We start from the raw sequence: 24,034 nt of genomic DNA, 5'->3' as shown, positions 1-24,034 counted from the left end.
AGACTACTATAATTCAGTGTTTTTAAGATGCAGATTTCATATTAATATTTCATATAAATTCATGCATGTTATATGGAGAAGTCTTTACATATACACTTTGCTAATGCCTACTCTCATTGGGGTTTATTAATATACTTATTAGCATAACTGTCTATATGTATTACAGTGACTAATTGTATCATTTTGTGCTACTTATCATTGTGTGGTATCTGTTGTCTTAATATTCTTTCCATTTTTCAGTGATCTTGTCACATATTTCTTCTGTCTTAGTCAAAGAAGTAACTAGGAAATCTCTGGCAACCTGTGAATTCATGATCTTAGTGTGTAGTTTAATGCAAAGTTGCATGTGCACGGAAGCTATTAGTATTCTTCATCAGACTAGGCAGATGACTGTACCAAGGAGATGGCATTTTCAGACTGCCACTTTCACTGCTAAAGGTCAGGGGTGTCATAGGGATCTGTATAGAGACGAGGCAGTATACATCCCTGATGAGACTGTGACGAGTGTTCCAGAAGAAGGAGCAGTAATGATGTGTTTATGGCTCACTGCTAAAGTATGGTTATGAATGAGAAAGTCAGTCCACTCGCTTTCTATCTTGACACATGATACAAGCCCTCAGTGTTTGAGCAACTTTATGTTAAAATATATAAGTAGACTTCCACTTCCGGGCTGATAATCTTTAAGAGTTGCTGTATGAATATGCATTAATGGAATGTGTGAATGGCAGATTTGCGTGCCACAGGAAATGAGATCCTGAAAGCACTCTTCTAAGCCAGTTCAAGACCCAACTAAGTCCCTGCACTCAAGCTGTTACAGTGAACCCAGTCGAAACACCGGCTGTAGAAGTCATCGCGCCGTTTCTTCTGTATTTAATATTCATTACTCACTTTTTCAAACGTCTCCTCTTCTCTCCCACTGGCACACATATAGCCCGGGACAGGCCGCATGTGTAAATAATGCATTGCTTTTCGGCTTGGTTAAGTGCTCAGCAGCTTCCAGAGTAGCATGCCAATGAAAAACAGAGGCTTGATCGAAGTCTTTGACTTGGCTTGGATGAGGGTTGTTTTTTTGTTCAGCCATGTAGATGAAGCATCAGCTCATTAACCTGCTAGTTAGAAATCTGCTGTATCCTATAGAAACTATAGGTAGAGATGTAAGGAATTAGCATGAACACTGTTTAAATTACTGTGTCAATTAAATGGAAGCTCCACTGCGGTATATATCTGCTGCAGCATTTAAGTATCCACTTTCAGCATAATGTGACAGGGTTATCGGTCACTGCCAGAGAGAGGGTAATGTTTTTCCTGAGTAAAACCTGCCGTCAACTCTGTGCTCTGTCCAAGGAGACGTGAGGGAATCATTAATAGATCATTCATTCATCACGTCTGCCCACCCCAGGCTCTGAGGTGTGACTTGTGAAAAACGAAATGTGAGATAATCCAGTAGCACTGAACATGGAGAGGCCACGGTCAGTGTGATCGGTGTCTGCTGATGTAAACGTGCGCATATGCCCGTGTGTGATACTTCTGTGTAAGCTGGATCATATGAGTCGGAGCCTCAGGGCAGGGGTGATGGAGAGAGTCAAGGGGGTGAGGCTTGACGAGGAGGGAAAGTGTCACATGATATGTTCCATCCAGCCCAGGATGGCAGAAAAAGCAATTAGAGTCTCGCAGCCTGGGCTGTAGCCATCGACCAGAGACATTTACCACAAGACAGCGAACTGCTCCACCTCCACATTCACAGCAGCTCGGAGAGTCAGTGATTCAAAGGTGACACTTGTCCTCTAACTTGAGCAGCAGGTAGACATCATGCACACATCAAGAGAGGAATACCCGATCTCGATTTTGTTAGTTGAATATTAGAAATTCAGCCTGCAAGGTAATTATTGGAAAGCCCCCCCCAGACAGCAGTGATCTTATTGTTGTGGGGAGCTCTTTGCTTTACTCATCTCAGAAACCTCACGTCTTCTGAGAGCCTGGCAAATTACTTGTATGTGGTTTAGTAATGATCAGGCAATGGCTGTAGTTATGCAGCCTCTGGGAGCAGATAGTCTTTTGTTGTGGATTAAAGGAAAATTGACAAAATAAGACATCAACATTTATTTGGAAAAACAGATGAGAATGAAATTCAGCAGTATGGAGAAAGCAATCAAAATAGGAACGCAAAGGGAAGATATTTTTGTGGTCAAAAAGGGCACGGTTAAAAGAGGGGAGGTATTTCATCTCCATAGGGGACCCATAGGGCGTCTCATAAACCCTCTTTTACAGCCCTGTCAGGGGCACTGCGAGCCTGGCACCAGGATGTGATGTCATAGGATGTGATCCGGTGGAGCTGCAAGGTGTGAGGGCTGCCAGATGAGAATGATAAATCTTCTTGACAGTTTCATACCGTGGCTGTTCCCACCTGGCTACCAGTAGGTCATAAATATGAAGAGAGCACATATCTTGTTTATTTATCAATATATTTAGGTTACAAAATAAAATGTTTTGAACATTTGTGATAGGCTTTAATGTGCTTTAACACATAGAAATATTATTATATAAGATAATAAATAATATTATTCTTCTGGCTCAAGCCCACAAACTATTGTAACATATGGCAGGATGACTAGTAGTTGGGACTTAAACTGCAGGTTGGCTTTCTTCCTCTCCGCTACAGTATTTCTTTGAACTTGCATGGTGCATTGTGTCACCACCTCCTCCCTCCTCCTCCTCCTCTTCCTCTCCTGTGAATGTTAATGACTGTCTGCACTCTGCAGCCTTTTTCTCAGAGCATTACAGTCTGCTGCAGTGAACCATAGCCTTCATGGTTCTTGAATGAGTGCAGGAGGGACGCAATCAGGTGGCCTTGATCACTTTTTGTGAATGATGCAGCTTCATAGGTTAATGGAGCATATGTCTTTGAAAATCCACCTTAAGATAATATTTAAGTTATTTCTCAGAGGTTTGTTTTCATTTGTGAATTTGAACAAGCTGATGATGTCATATAGAGTCATATGTAGACAGTGGGAAATGAAATAACTCACTGTGGTTGTAAAATGGTTCTGACTAATAGCTATAAACTTTTAATTCTCATAAAACTTATCTTGACGTAGTATGTGAAACAAAAACTCTTTGAGCCCACAAAGTCCCTCACTAATGAATTAATTTAACAACTTGAATAAAATGTCTTCTAAAGACTTTGTCATTCAAGCTTGATCTTGATTATTAGCCACGGTAGAAGTCGGTTGACCACTTTGGTCATGCTTGAAATATCTCACCATCTGTTGGATGGATTGCCATGACATGGGGTGCAGAATCCTAATGACTTCAGTGATTTCGCTCAAAGCACTGTTATCCCTCATAGAGCCGCTAGCATGGATGTAGGCTCTAAATCTTGTTAGATGTTAACTTTCACTGTGTTTTCTTGCACAAATGTGAGAAGTGAGATGATAGGTTTGCAGGTCTTGTGACATGGCCAGAGTGGTTAATTGGACTGAACCCACAATACCTCCTTAAAATACAGTACATCATTAGCCCAGGCTAACCCTGAATCACAAGCACTAGAAGTCATGAGTGGGCCCACCAAGAGAGGGACAGTGGTTGTGTAAACGAGGAAAAGTATTTTGGGATACTCCCAGACTTGTCTTTCAACCTCAGGTGGTGCACCTCCCCTCTAATCCTTAAAAAGCAACATCTCAAATTACTAGACGTAAATCATCCCATGTATGTTCTAACACCCAAGGTAGAGGCTGAGCATGTTCTTGATTAAGCAGAAGCAGTGAGTGCAAGAAACTGGAAGGTACTGTGACCTGATATCACCAAGCTGTTATGTCAGGGCAGTGAAGTGACCGTGAGCCAGAGAGTCACGGAGCCCAGAGGTCCGTACAGCAGCAGACATTTCTGACGTGGTTTTTCAAAGCTACTAGCAAATGCTGTCCGTTTCTCATCCACCCTTTCCCTTCCTCCGCATCATCCCTAGTGTGAAAGTTACGTAATTGAACTCGTCTAGACAGAAATGCACATCAGAGTTTTGCCACATGTAGTCCGCAGACTCCTTCTGCCTGAGCGGATTACTGAAAACACACTGTTGTAGAGAAGGGTCCAATGCAGTCAGCTAATACCCTGTCATATGTAGTATCCCAGTCTGATTCTGGATACATATCATTATCCTGCAGTGGAAATCCCCATCTTTGCTTTCAACCAAAGGTCCTAATATGTCACATATGCTGCATTCCTACCTCTGTCGCTACGAGATCTGTTGTCTGTGTGGTGTTTTACTGGAACACTCTTAGTAAAAGAGGTATCTACACACAAAGATCTGAACTGTGACCTGCACACCCTTGAGTCCCCTCAGCACATTGTGTGTCTTGAGTAGGTTTCTCGTAAAAGATTGTACTTCCAACTTGTAGCTACAGCAGAAGGGGTGCTTAACTGCTGACTCCACCTCCTTCACTTTTTTTGCCGCAAAAGTGGGGCCTCAGGAAGAGTCCAGGAACCCAGGTGATATATTTTTTTAATAATCCAGAGGAAGTTTCAGCTTTCATTTCAAGTTGTAAGAATGCTTCAGCAGTATTCTTGTCTGAGAAGCACAAGAATCTTTCCAACCATCACAATTGTCTCTGTCCCCCCCCCCCCCCCCCCATTTGGCATGTGTTTGTAGTCTGTATGGTTTGAATTATATCCCCAATAAAGTGGTACAGTGAGCCTTTGTTTCTTGGAAGCTGTGTCATGTCACCAGTACTCCAAAGACCAGTCTATTTTTACATTCATTGAGACCAATTTGTTTGCTGGAATGATCCAACAGCATTTGTCTCTCAGCTAAAGCGGCAAGCTTTTTACTCCAGTGCCCCCATCTGGTAGCAAGGTGAACCGCTCAGCTGTTGAGACTGCATCTCTTTTGAATCATTTGCCTGCCTGTCAGCATAGTTTAAACATCTGCCTCAGGATAATTTGTGCAAATGAAATCTGTTAGAAGTCGTTCAAGATTGTGTAATGGCTGACAGTGTTGTGGGGTTGTACCACTTTGGTGTTCTTTGTCCTGTCAAAGTCTTTCTCCTGTTATTCTCTTTAAAATGTGCATTCACTTCCTGACAGCAGACAGAACAGACTGTTGTCCTCAGTGACCTTGCTGCCATCCTTACTTTTTCTTTCCTTGCCTTTAACTTGACCCTTCGACTTTATCTCTGGAAGTCTGTTGCTATGACAACTCTGGCCGGCTGGTGCGGCTGCAGAATTCATTCTGTGTGGCAGTCTGGGTAATTGTATGCGAGTGCGCACGGAAGCAGACAGGCAGTCAGACAGCTGTCCCTGCTGAGTCCTCTTATCACCACCAGGGGAGGCTGAACAGGAATGAACACATTAACTACAGACTGTGTGTGTGTGTGGTGCTAATAAAGTCTAAAATAATAGAAAAATAGTAACTCAGAGTGTCAGAAAGATAAAAGCTTTGAAGCCCACTTATTGTACCAAGATGTATAAAATTGAGCTTTTCAGTAAGTTATCAGTAAGCAATCAAGTAAAGAAGAGATCTAAGCTTGCATTGAGTCTGTGACATAATAAACATAAACTAACCACTTAATAACTCTGTGTCATTACTCTGACTTTGTTCATGTTTGATGTACCTGAGCTACTTCAGTCACTTTGTCTTTGACAGCTCTGTGTGAGAAGTCATTTTGTGATGTACAAATTCTTGTCTTTCACAGAGATCTTAAGGCTGGAAACATTCTACTCGGGGATGATGGCTCAGTACAAATTGCAGGTATTTGGCCAAAGGGCAATGCCACCTTTCAGCAGCTGTCACTAGTGACCCAGATTAGGTGTGAAGAAGTAGCTGTGTTGTGCTGTAACCTCATTTACCCCTGTTAGACTGCCAACTCTGTTCCAATATCTCAGTGTATTTGTGCACAGGAGGCCTAGTCTGTGGAAGATGTAACTTTCTTGACAATACCATTATTGACTTACTTTGTCTCTCGTCCCTTCCTTCAGACTTTGGCGTCAGTGCCTTTCTAGCCACAGGTGGTGACATCACTCGAAATAAAGTGCGCAAGACGTTTGTGGGAACGCCGTGCTGGATGGCCCCAGAGGTCATGGAGCAGGTTGGTTGTCTTTAGCAGGGAGCCAAGAAGTAACCATGGCAACAGTAAACTCACAATCAGATACAGCTTTATGTTAGCAGGCAAAAACAGACATTCAATATTAATTGCTAATGAAGCAGCCATTTTTTTTACTGACACTATTCTAGAAATCTGAGGCCATAGCTGATCACCTCTACTGTGACTAATCACTCAAGTACCATACAATAAGACTCTGCCTGAACTTGCAGATTACATGCGACTTTAAATGCTGAAATTCCACCCCAAGAACTGTCTGGCTTTTAGCTGTCTACTCCGAGAACAAACCCACCCAGTGTTTTTGAATTTGAGTTTGTGGCTCTCATATCAACACAAGACGAAGGCAGAGCTGATCTGTAAAGGTTGATGATATGTGATTCTGCTTCTACAGGTGAGGGGTTATGATTTCAAAGCAGATATTTGGAGTTTTGGGATCACAGCCATTGAGCTCGCCACGGGGGCTGCACCCTATCACAAATACCCGCCAATGAAGGTGAGAACACTGTGGATCAATCAAAGTAGTTAATGACATGGAACAAATGCAAAGTCAACAACTTGTGAAGTTCTGAAGTTTTTTTTTTTTTGACTAAATGTGTTCTTCAGGTCTTGATGCTGACACTGCAGAATGACCCCCCAGCCCTGGAGACCGCCATCACAGACAAGGAGATGGTAAAGAAATACGGCAAATCCTTCAGGAAGATGATCTCGCTGTGTCTACAGAAGGACCCAGAGAAAAGGTGTTGATTGTAATGCCTTCACATAAAGTCTTGTGTATCTGTGTATCCACCACATAAAGCTTTGCAGTGGCTCCCAGTAGATATGTTTAATCAATGGCATCAATGTTTTTGCCTCATCTGTATGGTAATTAAATGCTAATTTAAAAAAAAAAGAAGCATGTCATATGTGCCGTCTTGGACAGTCACTTTACAGTTAGTAGAACTGATTTACACGACTTAACACATGTTAAGCAAAGCAGCATATGATTACTTTCATTGCCCTGACCACAATCATTTTGTTTCACTATGTTTCATTTGTTCTGTTAAATGTATGTTTATATACAACAAATACGTTTTTCTATGATTGGTGGTATAAAGTGAACACAACCCATTTATTGTCATTCTGCTGTTGTTTCAGGCCAACGTCCTCGGAGTTGTTGAAGCATAAATTCTTTCAGAAAGCAAAGGTTGGTGCTTGAGTTCCCTCTGGGCCTGAGACATAATCAGTTGCACAATGAGTCAGCATCACCCGTGTTTCAGGCACCAGTTGAGCTGGTTGATGAGTAAAAGTCTGAGCCTGCAGAAGTGATTGGATCTCAATGGCCTCAGTTTGGCCTCTGTTTAAAATTAAGCTGCTCTTAGTGACTGTTGATGTTGTTGTTTTTTCACTCCAGAAGTTTTGAAATGATTGAAGGGGGTTAAATGTAGGATAAACCCTAACCCTAACCCAAGACAAGAAAATAAACCAATAATAAGTCAGGCTGCTTCTCACTTGGCTCAACAGCCAAGCTGAGGCCGTTGCAGCATTCCTCTCATTATTCACCATGCAGAGCTGTTTCTGACAAAGGCAGGGATAAGCAGTCAAACTCCAGCCCTCGGCTGCCCAGCACCCTTGCAATTAGAACAACTAGAGTGCTGGCTCAGCATGTCACGCCGCCCAAATACAACCTGGTTGGTTTGCTGGACATGACCCTGGTCAGTAGTACTCTGTATGTACAGCAGAGGGCGGGCTTTGTCATTGTTTTACAGAGACATCTTTGGCGTTACATTGGTAGGAATGTTTGGTTTGATAAAGTGCCACATAAATTGAGTTAAACCAGAGTTACAAAAAATGATAACAATAAGAAGCATTTGAATAAATTTTCAAATGAAAGATGAGCGGGAATCATAAGGAAGCAAAATGTCTTTTAGACCTGAGCATCAGAGGGAGACTTTCATAACCTCGGAGCCAGGACAGCAAAAGCTTGGTCACCACAAGTCTTGTACTTTGAGCAGAGCAAAACCAGGAGCCCTTGTTTTGATGACCTGAGAGGCCCAGTGGACCTGTACGGGGTCAGCAACTCACTGATACAGAATATGGTGGAGCCAAGTTATTGAATTTACAGGAAGCCAGTGTAGTGAAGAGTGTTAGTTTGTAAAGAACATTGTGTCGCAGTTAAATTTTTGAATAACGCAAGACTTATGACTAATGAGGTAACAGAATAAACAGATACAGAGGATTTTAGAGTGACAGCTGTTTTTTTCTTTCCTCTTATGACAGACCCATGAGTATTTACATGAGAGGTTACTTCAGAGGGCGCCCACAATAACAGAGAGGTCGAAAAGGGTAAGATGGCAAAGTCATAAATACACACTTTGTGCTTTATTGCTAAGAAGATGAGCTCAGTTGTGTGCGAATGTGTTGACAGGTACGTCGAGTGCCAGGTTCCAGTGGTCGGCTGCATAAAACGGAGGATGGCGAATGGGAATGGAGTGATGATGAGCTGGATGAAGAAAGTGAAGAGGGCAAAGCAGCTGTTGCTGCCTTAAGGGTGAGATGAACCCGCAAGTCGTTTTTTCTCCTCACATGGAACACTCTGTTATACTCCACATGTCTTGTCTTTTAATGGCTGAACAATGTTTAAACTGTCATTCTCATGTCTGTGCAGTAGCATGTTTGTGCATTGTCTCTCCACTGAGTCTCCTGTATGTGTGTATGTTCTGTCTGATGGCCAAGGAGCAGCAGGTGAAGCCTGTTGGCGCCACCAGGCGACAAGTGCGCTTCTCCTACCCACTCGAGCTGCCTGCGTCCAGGGTTGTTCTCTTGCCCCCACAATACAGATGGCATTCCCCTAACAAGGAAGGACTCTCTCTGCACATGTTACACAGGGAGACGAGACCGCTAGAAAGGAAAGAAAGACCTCGTAGACTAGGGGACTAGAAGGTGGAGAACAGGACAGATAACCTTTGTTGTTGGAGTCAGGAGACACCTGTGGATATTGTGTACAGACACTCAGATACTAAAGTTTATCTTTACAGCTATGATGAACCAGATTATCAAGCCTTATCTTGACTTTTGGTTAATTACGCCCTCACTTTGTAGGTCTTTGTAGGAATAAGGAATTTGATTTTACCAGTAAATCTGCACACAGATAAGCTCTTATCCTCCAGATAGTGACGACTTTGTTCTAGCATTCTATAACTTTACACTAACCTATCAGAAGACAAATAGTAATTACCAGACTGAGTTACGCAATTAGTTTGTTGAAAGGAAAGGTTCATAACATCATTTCTGAGGACAAATCTGTGCATGCTGTAGGTCACATGCGAGTCGAATCTGACCCACAAGTGAACCTTGTCAGGAGCTGTTAGTCAGTACAGTGAGCGTCTTTTTAAACTGTGAGATATTGTGTGTCTCGTGGGAAGAGAGCGAATGTGGAGTTTTTACTGAAATCTGTAAAGGAGTTTGTGTCCACATAACTAGAACTAACTGTATTCTCCACAATTTATTTCTTAAAATTTGGAGAATGTAAAATTAGCAGATACCACTTTATGGTAACTGTTTAGAGGCTTATAAGTTATAATAAATATAGTGGACTTCAGCAAGTATGATAGATTTTTTGCTTCGAGAGCACATTATTTAATAAAAGAAGTGAGAGTTGCCTTTCCTGGAAGCCATCTGTATTTCCATTTCTCTTTCTAAATCACCTTTTATTTATACTGACCAAATCACATTTAATCAATACAAGGCAAATTACTTATCAACCCTGTAAGTGATCTTCAATTAGAGCACTAATGACCATCAAGGGATTCAAATTTTACAATATCTCTGCTGCTTTGATGCTGCTTTACTGGCCACTTGTTGGCAAACTGAACTTTAAATTCTTACATCAGCTCTATTGGATGTTTTATCTCTAAACTCCCATGAGCTGATACTTAATAATTCAAGCATTGAGTCTGTGTGTCTGTGTGCTTTAAAGACCAATAGAGTCGCTTTGTCTGAATTAGACTGCAGATTCCTGAGCTGATGTGATTTCTGACATCAGCCAGACGCCACATCTTGTCCTCTCAGCCAAGTCAGTTTGTCTTCATTTGGGTCTGCAAGGCTTCTGTCTGACTCTACGTTCCTTGGAGTTTGTTTAAATTTATTTATTTTTGCACACAAACAGTTTGACCGTGTAAAAGTGTGTAACTTTCTCATGGTTTTGTATTCTGTATACTTTGCCGCTTCTCTGCCTTTCAAATCTAAAACTAAAACTGCAATTGTAAAATATGTATTTTCACTCGTTTACATCTCAATTACCAGCAACTAGGTGGGCTATATGTATAAAATCACTGTGAATGTCAATTTATGTCATGATATATGTAGTGATGTAGCACATTGTCTGGAAATTAAACTAGTCTATGTAGTCTATAGATGAAGTTATGAGAGGGAAATGGCAGTTTGTTGCTTTTCCATTGAATGAAATACTTGACAAATCACAGTGCTTCATCACATTGATGATAACATCCCGTAAATCCAATATTTCTATAATTCAAACCTAGATATTGATTTGCAATATTGCTTGAAATAGCCTCATACAACCAGGGATGATAGAGGGATCGCTACCCTGCTGCACAATGTATAGCAAAATCTCTTCTGGTTGACATACTTCTGTTATCTCACTAAATACGCTCATATCGCCCAACCATATCAGCACCAGTTAATGAAGTGTATTTGAAGCATTATTAACATTCAGCTGCTATCACAGTTTCCCCTTAGAGGAGATAATGATAAACTAAGCGGACCGATAAATGAGGAAAGTAAACGAGTGAGCCGTTTTAATCTGTTTACCTCTCTTGCTTCCTGTGTGTTCTTTGCATCCATGCGTGCTGTTTTTGCTATGCTAAAGCCGCCACAGCGATGTTCCTCTCTGAGTGTTGTCTTCCACTCTTTCTGTTTTTAACAGTCACCAAGAGTGAAAGAAGGATCACAGAATTCAGAGGTGAGTTTCAAAAGCTCTTTCTTTACAGTAGCAGCAGTGCAATTTCTATACACTTCAGTGTGCTTTATGCATTTGGATCACAGATTTATATGATTTCTAAGTACAAGTACTGCAGTTTTAACCTACAAAGTCTAACTAATCTTCATGTAGGAAGTGGACCTTGAGTTAAGATTATTTTGTCAAATACGTGCAACACTGGACACTGTGAAGGGTAATACAACCTGCCCCTCCTTCAAACACTGCCACTACAGGCTAACATTACAGTAGGAATAAATGCAACCCATGTTTAGATTTAGTGTGTATTAATTATTATAAATCACAAGCCACAGTAAAAGTGACCATTTGTATAAGACATGCAAGATAGAGTGTGTCATATGTCTGTAGCTAGTCTGCATTTTTAGATAAAATATTAACAAACATTTGTTACATTTGAACACCGATGTGAAAGGAGGCACAGGATTTGATGGAATTTTTCCTTCAGGTTTTTCAGACTCCTGAGCCTTTAAGTAGTCAACTCCAGTTGGTGGCCGCAGGTCAGGCAGAACTACCTCAGGCTGCAGGCCAGGTTCCACTGCAGCCCACACCAGTCAACACTCAATCCACTGCCCAGGCTGCATCTCCCACGCCAGGCGTTCCCGCTGCTGCTGCTGTTCTCACACAGGTCAGTCATCTATTTTCATCATATTCTCTTTTTTTTAAGACTTCAAATGGGTCCATCATTTGTTAACCACTGATTTTTTATGATACGACTTCCTTCCTCTACTCCTGTAGATATGATTTTTAAAATTCTACTAAATTAATTGTTTTGATCTGTGTTTCGACAGGCTCCAGCTGCCTCAGGGGATGTCAAGGCTCCCATTAGTTTGGTATTAAGGTTAAGGTATGCTTTCACAAAAAAATCAGTAAACCAGCAAGTCTAGTCAAGTCAAGTTCCATATATATATATATATATATATATATATATATATATATATATATATTTCAGTTTTTAACGACCAACAAATGGTAAGCTAAACTCTGATCTTTCTTTCATCTTTTCAGAAATTCAAAGAAGGAGCTAAACGACATCCGCTTTGAGTTTATGCCAGGGAGAGGTAAGTGGAGTTTCTCTTTTAGGGCTGTATCCAACAAAACCTGATATCAGTTTGCTGTTACTTTAAAAAGGTCATTAAGGTTAAGACTTCTTGGCTGTGGATGTCACATTTTGGGTAATCAGTAAGAGACATTGACAATTTATACCGTGTGTTTTGTTAAACTTCTTTTGGTGCGTCAGCTTTCCATCACAGCAACCAAACCAAAACAAGCACACGGAGGCCTGAACTCTTGTAAAACCAGAGCCAAAACCAGCTCATTTCAATATTTATCAGCGCTCAATACACTGAGTGAACTGAGCTGTTGAGTCAGTAAGAGAAAGCAGCTATTTTGAGGAGTGTTTTGGAAATTATGAAGCCACAGTTGCACACTGTTATTTTTTATACACTTGTACATTTTATTAAAATACATAGTTTTTATCCTCTTGTCACAGTTGGTTTCCTATGCTCTGACTTTTCAGACACAGCAGATGGTGTGTCCCAAGAGCTAGTGTCAGCAGGCCTGGTGGACGGGAGGGACTTAGTAATAGGTCAGTGATTTAAAAAAAAAACAACAACATTGCTCTGCTCCTCTAATCACAATATTAGTTTTTCTTGAACATACACATTTTTGCTTGTTTTTTTTCGTTGGACTGAAACAATGTCTTTTTTTCAGTTGCTGCAAATTTGCAGAAAATAGTTGATGAGCCTCAAGCCAATAAAAATGTCACTTTCAAACTGGTGAGTGCTACACCTTCATCTGTATAAACCATAGTAGTCGTTTTTAAGAAACGATTAACGTAATTCTACTGTTAGCTAGGATGTGGTTGACTGCTAACGTTAGCTGTTGTCTAACGGTAGCTAATGGGTTATCAAATGTGTTGTTTTACTTTGAAATACAGCCCGATGTCCCTCTGGACTTTCACTATCTTTTCAATTGCTGATCAATCAGGAAGTGGTGAAATTATAACTATTTGTCAGATTCCCTACGTTTATACGATTTGCAACCTGGAACACAGCAGTACAACATTATCCTTTTGATGACAGCATTTGAGCTGACATCAGAGGAAAATGGCCGCCGTGGAACGAAGTTATTGTAATGTGTCATAGTCTCACTACTTTTTATTATTCCCTCTCATTTTCACAGGCTTCTGGAATTGAGGGATCTGAAATACCAGATGACATCAAATTGATGGGCTTTGCTCAGCTCAGCATTAGTTAAACTGTTGTTCTACTTGGGACCGTGACTTGCCTAAAAAATGTGAAAATTAAAAAAAAAAAAAAAAAAGTTTAATGCATTTTTCTTCTTTCTATGGCTGTAAAGAAACCACTACTGCCAAAGAAAACAGTACCGTTTTGTCACCCATAGGATTATACAACGCCGCCGTCTCCTTGAATTGGGTGGTCGACTGATGTATCAGAGCGTACAGTATAAGAATCACTCAAAAAAAGTTTACAGCGTATATGTAGAAGGATGCAAGCATCTACAACAAACAGTTTTAATTTACCATTCTGGTCTCCCTCATCCTGTTATTTTATTCTCTCTAATATGTGATGCATTTGCACAATCTGAACTAACGCCCTTGAATCCTGATAAGTGTAACAATGCCTTATATTCATCAGAACTACTGAATGCACGTTTTGGGGGAAGTCCCCAGTTACCATATGGAGCGTTATGTTGTCTGAAGTGTACAAATGTGGTTTCTGCTGCTCATGTCAAACTTTTTACTTAATTTTGAGAGGAGCTTACTAAGCCAGCTAGAATTTCAGTTTCAGACACACTTCTGTACTCAACCTGAAACATTTTCTCACCGACGAGCACCGATGTGATATGGCTCAACAAATATAATGTGATGTAACTTTTTCAGTTACTCCCAACAGTAACAGTCTTTAAAGGATAAGGCCAGTTTTATTCTGTATTTTGCTTTTTGTCAACAAATGCCATGAAAGGACCGAAACATAACAATCTCTCTCTCAGACAGTCTCTGCCATTTGTTCCCGTGAAATCTTAAAAAATGGGTCACAAACACAGTTTTGTTTTTTAAAAAGGCAAAGCAATTTCCCGAAACAGCTGGGCACTGTTGTTTTAATCAAATGTTCCTCAAACAGAAGTAAATTGTGCATTAATTGGGGTCTATTTTAATTAAGATTAATACACATTTGGTGCTTTAGTGAATATTTACAGCAGCAGGATGGTGTATGTGGGATTGTCTCAAAATAAACTACAGTGCTCATATTTTTAATAGTTTTTGGGCAACAATGGAGGTCTGTGGCACAGAGGAATGAGATATATCAGACTTTAGTAGTAGGATCAGTTCATTGTTGGTTTTTCAGTCTTTTCAATAAAACAATAAGAATTGAAGTATTGATACAACCAGCATTATTAGAAGTCTCCTGATGATATAGATATGGTTTTAAATTATAACAAATATGTAGATTCATAGATCCAGTACTTCAATTGATATAAACTTCACCAAATGTACCTACTTCGAAAACTTACATGATTAGGCAAAAGGAGTGCAGGTGATATTATTTGATTACACTTTGAATTGTAGTTAAGTAAAACGTTTTACGACAGCTGAAACCGCAAGTGTTGTATGAGCAGATATGTCTGTCTGTTTGTATTAGTTTGTGTCGGTTTGGAATCGGTTTCTCAAATTCTTTAAAAGAAAAAAAGACTTAAGTGCATTTTTGTTTATGTGGATGAAACATAAGTACTTGATTTAACCTCTAGTATGTAAATAATGACATCTGGCTTTGATTTGTTTTTATACTGGGTGTTTCACTCTTGGCCTTTTTTCTGTCCTAAGACACGATTGTGGGTTTTAGCGCTGCGTGCAGGTAGACAACGACACTGCAAATTTGGCTTTGAATTATCTGGTTTTGCAGGACATACTGTCACTTACTGTATGTCATGTATGACGCTCATTTACCTTTAAAAAAAATTCAGCTTTTCACTTTTTGCCTTTGAAAAGTTTGAATATATTTTACCGTGGAGCCACAGCTGTCCTGATGCACTGCATAGTGACTGTCCACCTTAAATTTCCCCAAATTTTGAGCTGGGTAACAAATTTGTCTCCAACCCTTAATAATACCAAGTGGAGGCTGTTTACAGTACTTATTTTATCCCATATCTGAAGTCATACAGCTGCTTTTTCATTTAATAATTTTAAAAACGGCTGAAATGAAGATTTTACAGTTCGAAAAAGCTCAGCTATGATTGTAGACCTTTTGAAAGATCAGGTTTTGGATTTGGATGAAAAAGGCCGTTATCAGTACATCCTGTCAACCACACTCTGGATGTTTTTGTGTGTTAATGACATGGTCCGATAATGAATGTGCATCTCGCAGTTATTGGCACCGACGGCAGTGGCAGGTTCATTTAACACTCTGCTCTAATGTGTAGATTTGAAACGCCAGCAAGGTTTTACTGTTTCATTTGGTGATGTAATGTCATAACCCTCCAGATGCCATATTGAATGAAAATGAATGAATTTCTTGCTTGCAGATAAAATGTTAAGAGGAAATCTTTGTATTTTGACTTTGAACATGTTAAATTTTACGCTAGCCTTAAACTGAAAATGACCAAGTGTATTTGTTTTGTCTTTTTTTTGACGTAACTTCAAGGTTTTGATTCAGATTGTCAGTGTCTTGTAGTTCCTGTTACACGTGAAGATACCTGAAATAAAGATATACAGGTGTGTCGTCCCTGTGTTCTCCTCCAAGGGGAGCGACAAAGTCAGCAACCCAAGGTTACTCTTAAGTTTCTAAACTGCAGTATTTGGTGCCATTTTCCTGGTCTAGTCTGCAGCTGACGGCAGACGAGGACAGGATAGGTGTGTATGAGCCCTGAGAGAAGTGTGTGTGTGTGTGTGTGTGTGTGTTGCGTAGATTGAGCCTTACTTCTAACAGAATTGAAGATATAATGGCTTTGTTCTCATCCTTTCTCCAACAGTCTCTTATGTCCTGCTTACATGTAGTCTAACAAAGCTGTAGCAACTGAACAGATGACCGGCAAAAAAAACACTTTTGTCCAGGCAATAACTCATGAAGGCTGTACTATATTTGAATTTTCCACCTGTTTTCAGTTTTTTCATTCTTTCATTTGCTCTATTTTTGATCGTTTTGGAGTTCAAAGCATGTCTCTTGATTATTTTTAATCAATAAAGAATGAGCATATCAGCCACCCCCTAGTGACTTACTTTGTTTTTTTATGTATATTATTATCTGTAATTTTGAGTAAGTTGTACCTGTATTTAGATGAATGTTTACAAAAGTGAATAATACAGCAAGAATCTATACTGAACGGACTCCAAAGCAACTTTAGATGCGTTGCCATATTGAATTTATATATTGTCCATGGTCTCCACTCTTGTTCTGTGCATTCTCTCTCTCTAAAGTTATTTTTCAAGTTTAAGCTTAAGCTATGACTATATATTGTCCTTTTACACCCCTGTCACCCAGAGGAAGTCCTGATGTCTTATGTCTGCTTTCTGAACATTAAAGGGGCACTCCATCTGTTCAGAATAGCACTTTAATAAAGAGACAGAGTTTTAAAAAAAAGTCAAAATCTGTGAGGGAGTGGGGCACATATCCTGATATTTAGTCCCCAGTATAGACGAAGCTTCAAAGTACTGCCCGATTGGTGCACCAAAGTATGTGACATGTCATCACACACACATCACATGTTTCTAACTGATCCCCGCCCACTTCAAACCAGTAAGAACACAAATACAGAAATCTCTCATGTGAAGTAACTCAAATGGTTCTAACTTTGGCAGAAAGTAGTGTGTTCATACAGAACCACATCGATCAGAGTAAAAAGCTGAAGTGTTTTCAGGGCCTTTAAATCAATGGAGTGGCGACAAATAGGCCTATGGTATGACCCTGAGGGTCTTCCTCTGTGGTCAGCAGGGTCTGTAGTAGATCACTTGTTGATGTGGTGTTTGATCTGGTGGCCCTGAAGAGCAAATTTTGAAACTCACAAAATCAATTTCAAATATCAAAAACAACATCTAACAAACATGGTTTTGATTTAGAAATCATAAAGGTAGGTGCCTGCAGTCTTTCTCGTTCTTCATCCTAATTGGATGTTGACAGTTTCACTCTCAGATAACTTAACTTGAAGATATGCTAAGATTAGCTTGTTTTCCGTCTTTGTTCTTCTGTGTACTGACATGCAGAGTAGATGAGACATGTTTGGGGTTTTATAGCAGTTACTGTTTTCTATTTTGTTTATTGGTTTTGGGAAAAGCTTGTGTTTTGCACTTTAGGGACACCATACATTATATATAAGGTTTCGCCACATGTTTGTGACCAATCAGAGAGGAGCAGCTGTTTTGGAGATCGAAGCTGAACGTCCATTCAACTTAGACCTGTTCCTGATAAGTTTCTGATAAGGCTTTTTGAGCCCCACTCTTTCTAAAAGTGCAAACATTGCTTGAGAAAACTACCCATTGTAGTGAACTAGAAGCAGGGATGATGTATGGATGAGGTCTGTTATAATCAGAAAGTGGTCCACAGAAAGCCATGTGTCCTTTTCCTCCTAAAGCATTTTGAGACCTTCAGCCCCCCTGTGCGCACACATTTCTGCTGAGCACACAGATTATGTTAATTAAATTCTGAATATTCAGGTCTAAGGGTGGACATTGGTGCGGGCCATGGATCTGTACAGCTGCACAACAACAGCTGGACTTCAGCCTGAGGAATCCTCACATGTCACATTTTAATACTTTGATAGTAGTTAGCAACTTGGCAGGTCATAAAAGCACCATGATTGTCAGTTTAAACATTAACTTTCAGGACTAGAGTCAAGTTTACTGACTGTAGCTGGACGTTGCTTAAAGCCGGACCTTTCACTGTCCCACGCTGCACTCTGAGGACATTCAGATACCAATATGAGCAACTTTGGGCAAATCCTGAAGGAGATCGGGGAGTTTGGTTTATTTCAGAAGCGTTTAGTGGCGGTATTATGCATGCCCAGCATGTTCGTAGCGTTTGATGTGATTGGCCAGGTGTTTACAGGCATGAGCTTCCCACATCACTGTAACACTGACTGGATCCTGCAGCGTGGGCCCAACCTGACAGATGAGAGACAAAGAAATCTCACCCTGCCAGTGAACAAGGATGGAAGTTTTGAAAGCTGTGAAATGTTCACGCCTGTGGATTTGGATTTGGAAACAATCGAAAAATATGGGATTAACACTACAACGGGATGCATAGATGGATCGGATTTTGAGGCATCTAAAGGTGCCTCCAGTATTGTGACAGAGGTAAGAGATACTTGTTTATACACCCACTGAACAACACACTTCACTAAATGATTTCTTACTTGATTACTGATTTGCGTGAGGTTATTTTTCATATTCAATTGTATTAGGTAATGTGGCAGCTGTTCTGTGTTCTGTTATGAATCAGTTGTTGACTTTTTGTCTCTTCTGAACCACCATAATGTTCTGACTGCATTTAAATGATTGTGGTATACGCTGCGATTAATTGTTGGTTTGTTCGACATATTGATGAAAGTCACACAAGTGGAAACAACACAATTTAACACTTCATAACATTAAGTACTCAATGCTACAACTGTAACTAATTATAATGATTGGATAATGAAAAATAATGCATTGATTTATGTCAACTCAAGGGCAGGCTCACAACACTTCGTTAGGAGTTTGAGAAAGTCATAAGCTCCAGGTCTCCCCCTCCCCTTTTTGTTTCCAACCAGCTGCAATTTATAAAAATCTCAAGTAGTGGCTGAGAAAAAACAAAACTTAATTAGATGTTTTCTCTGGTCTTCTCCTGAACTCACCATCCTTCCTGTTCTCAGTTCAACCTGGTGTGCGACAGGAGCAGTTTGATTGAGGCATCGCAATCCATCTACATGGCCGGTCTTCTGGTTGGAGCGCTGGTGTTGGGTCAGATGGCTGACAGGTACACATTCACGCCCACCTTTACTCCATATCCTTGATACTGATAACTCTGAACTGGGTGCTTTTTATTTTTAAAGCAACTGAGCATCAATAGAACTTGATTTTATGGCAAGTATGAAAGTGATAGTTCTTCTCTTTGTAGGTTTGGTCGACGCTTCGTGGTCCTGCTTTCACTCCTTCTCCTCCTGTTGTTTGGCGTTGGTGCTGCTTTCTCACCCAACATCTATGTTTACATAGTTATCAGATTTTTAGGTGGCATCTCCATTTCAGGCATTCTTGCTAATGCATTTGTGATAGGTAGGTAAAATGTTCACAACTACAACTTCTGTCAGGGTCTGTGTTTGAACCATGGGTCGTCTGGGCTTCAGAGTCACCTGTCTACATCTCCTCTGTAGGAGGAGGCTATTATGCTATTTCAAGCGCATCGTCGTTATTACAAACAAAGCCATTGATGGTTGATGCTTTGACTTGCAAGTTGCAATGCATTTCAACTGATGGCTCTTAAAGTGGCGACATTTGCAGCACTGTCTTGTTTTGCATTGTTGAGTGTTGCATGGGTTGAATTTATCCTACTTTTGCATTACCGATACATACATACATTTAACTGAATGTTGTCAAAATTGCAGTGAAATTAGTAACAACATGGCACAAATAATGACATTTCTGTCTGTATTATGCTTTGAAGGTGGAGAGTGGAGTGATTCCTCCAAGTTTGCTTTCTGCACCATTATCTGCCACTCTTCTTTCCCACTTGGACTGATGGTGTTGTCTGGCGTTGCCTATTTGATCCGCAATTGGAGGATCCTGCAGCTGGTGCTCTTCAGCCCTCTTGTTCTTGTTCTGGGAATCTTTTACTGGTAAGCAGCCTCTCAGGCCACTACATGGATTTAGTGTTTTCAGATGCTAATCTATTTTAGCCATGGACAAAACAAATTGAAGTGTACATTATAGTTTGTGATCATGGACATATATATGTCAATTAGGATCCTTCCAGAGTCAGCTCGCTGGCTCATGACCCAGGGCAGGAAGGAGGAGGCCATAAAGGAGGTCCGGAGGGCAGCCAGGGTGAACGGGAGGAAGGTCCCGGAAGATCTGCTAGACAAGGTGAGTTGCATCAAACACATGTTGGCTTCAGCCAAAATCAAACACAATAAAGCTCTGAAATAAATATACTGATTTACATACATTGTTTAGCTGGAGGTTGAGGGTACATCCAAAAGAGGAAGCATGTTGGACATCTTCAGGATATCATATCTGAGAAAACGTGCTCTCATAATGAGCTACATCTGGTGAGTATTTATTTCCACCACAGCCAGCCATCTACAGCCATACCTCTGTGGTTATAGACATATCTCTTCTACTCTGTTAACAGGTTTGGAACAAGTCTGATGTACTACGGACTGAGCCTGAATGTCGGCAATTTTGGTCTGGATATCTACCTCACACAGTTCATCTTTGGCGTAGTAGAAGTTCCTGCACGTCTGAGCAGTTTGCCTCTCATCCAGCACTTTGGGAGGAGAATATGTCAAGCAGGGGTCCTGTTGTTTGGAGGTTGTGCTTGTCTTGGGATACTTGCCATTCCAGAAGGTAACTTGTTGTGTAATAATAGGAGTCTGTTGAAATCTGTCTTCAACATGTCCTTTACCTGATTCATGAGAACTAGGACAAATCCCATTTTTATGAGGAATTAACATTTTAAGAAATTAGGTCATAGAGTATTTTTGCCTTGTGACCCTTGCTACATGGAAACATATCGTCTAACCTTTTGCATTCTGATAACCCATTTGTTTAATGTATATGTGTCACAAATGTGTTTTTGTCTGATTTATTATTTGTCCATCAGACCTCCCTGTTGTGGTCACAGTCATAGCCGTACTGGGAAAATTTGCGGCCACAGCCAGTTTCTCCATAGTCTATGTTTATACTGCAGAACTATACCCGACCGTTCTAAGGTAAGGTAGGTAATGTCCCAGAGGTAAAACATAAAATCTATTAACATACTCAATACTGGAAGAAAATGCCAAATGCAAATTGCTATTATTACATGCTGTGAGATTGCTGATAAGTCCATTGTCTATAGGCAAAATGGTGTAGGTCTTAACTCCATGTGTGCTCGTGTGGCGGGCATCTTCGCTCCACTGATCAGGCTCCTGGACGTCTACCATTACGCCGTCCCCATGCTGATATATGGCATCGTCCCCATTGTTGCTGCGAGTTCCTGTTTATTCCTGCCTGAAACCCTCAATGTTGAACTGCAGGACCACGCTGAGCTCATGTCAGTTGATGAACCCTTTCACAACACAGTACTTATTTCACTTACAAGAAAATCAGAGCAAGTCCATATAATAATCGTCTTGTTTTTATTTTCAGAAAACCAGATAATGTGACTACTGAGACGGGATCCCTCACTAAATCAGGAAAGAGCACAAAAATGTAATTTATATGGGCATTATGGTTTTAACAGTTTTTTTCACATCAGAAAAAGTAGTTTTCCTGCTCTCAACTGATAATTGGTATCTAGAAATGATCAGAATGCAGTTACATAAATGCAAAGCTTCAACTGAATCGTTGAACTTGTAAATGATTAAACTTAACTAAATGTTATATCTTATTATTATAATCTGTTAAAAATTGTTTTACTACAACAGAAGTTATAGACCGTTTGATAACTGGGATTTGTTTATATATTAAATGTAAATATATATAAATATGTATCTGTATATTTGTTTCACTGTTTGTCACCTCATTTCAATTCTTGAATAATGGACAGCATGTGTGTTATTCTTTTCCCATAGTATTCCCCATGTAGTTAAGTTGTTACAAGTCAACTGTAGAGCATTATGGAGAATGGGAATAAGCAGACATTTTAACACGTCATAGCGCAGTGAAACTAATTACATTAAGTCACTTATGTTCATCTTTGAGCTGCTAATTTGCACAAGTGTAATGTCATTGACACAGATAGAGTTAGCGCCTAGCTGGTGAACATAGTGGAGCATTTAGCAGCAAGTTGGTGGATTGGATTTATTATCATGTAGCCAGAAACATAAATTAATGCTAATGTTGCTGCATGTCTGCTGGATATATACATATATAAACATATCCACATTAAAAGGCCTTAATAATAATATGTCAAATGTCAGTGTAATGTTCCTGCCATGGAGTTCTGCCCCCATGTGGCTTATGCTTTCTTGTATCTTGTGTTTGAAAATGTAACTTGTCGCTCTGATCATTATCACTGCTCATTACTTTTTATTGCGGATGTTAACTCTGTGAAATCGCAACCTTAGGTGCTAAGTGCAAGCTAATTATTGGAGCAAAGGCAAATGTGACACACCTGTGCTTATCCTGCTATGGCTATATAAGTGTTTGTCAGAACAGAGAGCTGTAAGCTAATATCAGTCATTCAAGCTATTACAGTCTGTTCGAGCGAGTAAGAGAACCTGTGGTTGTCAGATACAGCGGTTGTGGGTATAGGATAATTAATCATTTGGTGTCCCTCTTAAGCATGACAAGTGTTTTTCTGAATCTAGCTAAGTAATTTAGTCAGCATCAACACGTTAATGTCCTGAACCATGTTAAATGTTGCACCCTGGTTCTCTTCTCTTGTCTCTGTCTGTGCAACTGTGTGATAAAAGATGTCTGTCTGGCCCCATGGCCTTAACTACTGAAACAATAACTCTCCTCTCCAGTCCTGCATCTGCATCTGCAGAAGAGTGTAGAAAGGCTCCAAGTGATTCGCTAATTCAAGCAGTTTCCCTTTTCAAAAGCACCCTTGTAGTCTTGCACTCTTGCCTCCAATTCAATTCAATTTCAATTAAATTTTATTTATATAGCACCAAATCACAACAAAAGACATCTCATGACACTTTACAAATAGAGCAGGTCTAGACTGACTCTTTATAATGTTATTACAGAGACCCAACAGTTCCCACCATGAGCAAGCACTTTGGTGACAGTGGCAAGGAAAAACTTCCTTTTAAGAGGCAGAAACCTCGAGCAGAACCAGACTGTAGGTGGGCGGTCATCTGCTTTGACTGGTTGGGTTTGAGAGAGAGAGAGAGAGAGAGAGAGGGAGAGAGAGAGAGACACACATAGAGAGGCATAGAGAGGGAGGGAGAAAGAGACAGAGAGAGAGATAGACGTAGAGACACAGACAGACAGACAGACCGACAGACAGACAGACAGACAGGCAGAGAAGCAGACAGGCAGAGATGTATGGCAGCAGTAGCAGTAGAAATAGCAACTATAATTATAATAATAATGGAAATATGACTGATATCGTAGTTACATCTGTAATAATAGCTGAGATTAATAATAGCAATAACAGCTTTAATCGTAACAGAACTACGACTAAACGTAATCACTGTAGTGATGAGAGTCAAGCCGGCCCATGGCGGCAGCAGCCAGGCGTACCAGGACCACGACACAGGAACCTGCGAGACGACAAAGCACAAAGAAACTCTGGGAAGATATAAAGTTAGTAACATGCATTGGAGGGAGATGAATGTGTAAAGATGGAGAGGGAGAGGGGGAAAGCTCAGTGGATCGTAGGAAATCCCCCAGCAGTCTAGGCCTATAGCAGCATAACTAGGGGCTGGTCCAGGCAGGCCTGAGCCAGCCCCTAACTATAAGCATTATCAAAAAGCAAAGTTTTAAGCCTACTCTTAAAAGTAGAGAGTGTGTCTGCCTCCCGGACCCAAACTGGGAGCCGATTCCACAGGAGAGGAGCTTGATAGCTGAAGGCTCTGGCCCCTGTTCTGGAGACTCCAGGAACCACAAGCAACCCTGCATTCTGGGAGTGCAGTTCTCTAGTGGGGTAATAGGGTACTATGAGCTCTTTAAGATATGATGGTGCCTGACCAGTAAGAGCTTTGTAGGTCAGGAGAAGGATTTTAAACTCTATTCTAGATTTTACAGGGAGCCAGTGCAGCGAAGCTAATACAGGAGAAATATGATCTGTTTTCTTGGTTCTTGTCA

General features: G+C 40.4%; 2 protein-coding genes across 4 annotated transcripts in view; both read left to right on the top strand.

The window, feature by feature from the left end:
* LOC139304191 (serine/threonine-protein kinase OSR1-like) overlaps positions 1–16,304 on the top strand; it is a 37,123-nt gene extending 20,819 nt beyond the window's left edge. For 2 of the 3 annotated variants that reach the window (XM_070928072.1, XM_070928074.1), the window contains 15 exons: positions 5,685–5,740; positions 5,968–6,077; positions 6,484–6,585; positions 6,696–6,829; positions 7,227–7,275; positions 8,349–8,414; positions 8,497–8,619; positions 8,805–8,882; positions 11,017–11,052; positions 11,534–11,713; positions 11,877–11,932; positions 12,094–12,146; positions 12,605–12,673; positions 12,799–12,863; positions 13,270–16,304. In XM_070928072.1, the coding sequence (XP_070784173.1) occupies positions 5,685–5,740; positions 5,968–6,077; positions 6,484–6,585; positions 6,696–6,829; positions 7,227–7,275; positions 8,349–8,414; positions 8,497–8,619; positions 8,805–8,882; positions 11,017–11,052; positions 11,534–11,713; positions 11,877–11,932; positions 12,094–12,146; positions 12,605–12,673; positions 12,799–12,863; positions 13,270–13,344 (1,252 nt within the window). In that variant the 3' untranslated portion in view covers positions 13,345–16,304. The remainder of the gene's footprint in view (positions 1–5,684; positions 5,741–5,967; positions 6,078–6,483; positions 6,586–6,695; positions 6,830–7,226; positions 7,276–8,348; positions 8,415–8,496; positions 8,620–8,804; positions 8,883–11,016; positions 11,053–11,533; positions 11,714–11,876; positions 11,933–12,093; positions 12,147–12,604; positions 12,674–12,798; positions 12,864–13,269) is intronic. The other variant, XM_070928073.1, reaches the window with a different exon arrangement.
* Positions 16,305–18,019: 1,715 nt separating this feature from the next.
* Positions 18,020–21,491, top strand: LOC139304264 (solute carrier family 22 member 13-like). The gene is made up of 10 exons (XM_070928176.1): positions 18,020–18,394; positions 18,952–19,055; positions 19,197–19,351; positions 19,740–19,911; positions 20,038–20,158; positions 20,249–20,343; positions 20,427–20,641; positions 20,898–21,006; positions 21,135–21,329; positions 21,425–21,491. The coding sequence occupies exons 1-10, from the start codon at positions 18,020–18,022 to the stop codon at positions 21,489–21,491; spliced, it is 1,608 nt and encodes a 535-aa protein (XP_070784277.1).
* The last annotated feature ends 2,543 nt before the right edge of the window (positions 21,492–24,034 follow it).

Source organism: Enoplosus armatus, chromosome 21 (assembly GCF_043641665.1).
Source record: "Enoplosus armatus isolate fEnoArm2 chromosome 21, fEnoArm2.hap1, whole genome shotgun sequence".
Classification (NCBI taxonomy): Eukaryota; Metazoa; Chordata; class Actinopteri; order Centrarchiformes; family Enoplosidae; genus Enoplosus; species Enoplosus armatus.
The sequence above is the reverse complement of the archived record's forward strand: the minus strand, read 5'-3'. Positions and strand labels throughout refer to the sequence as shown.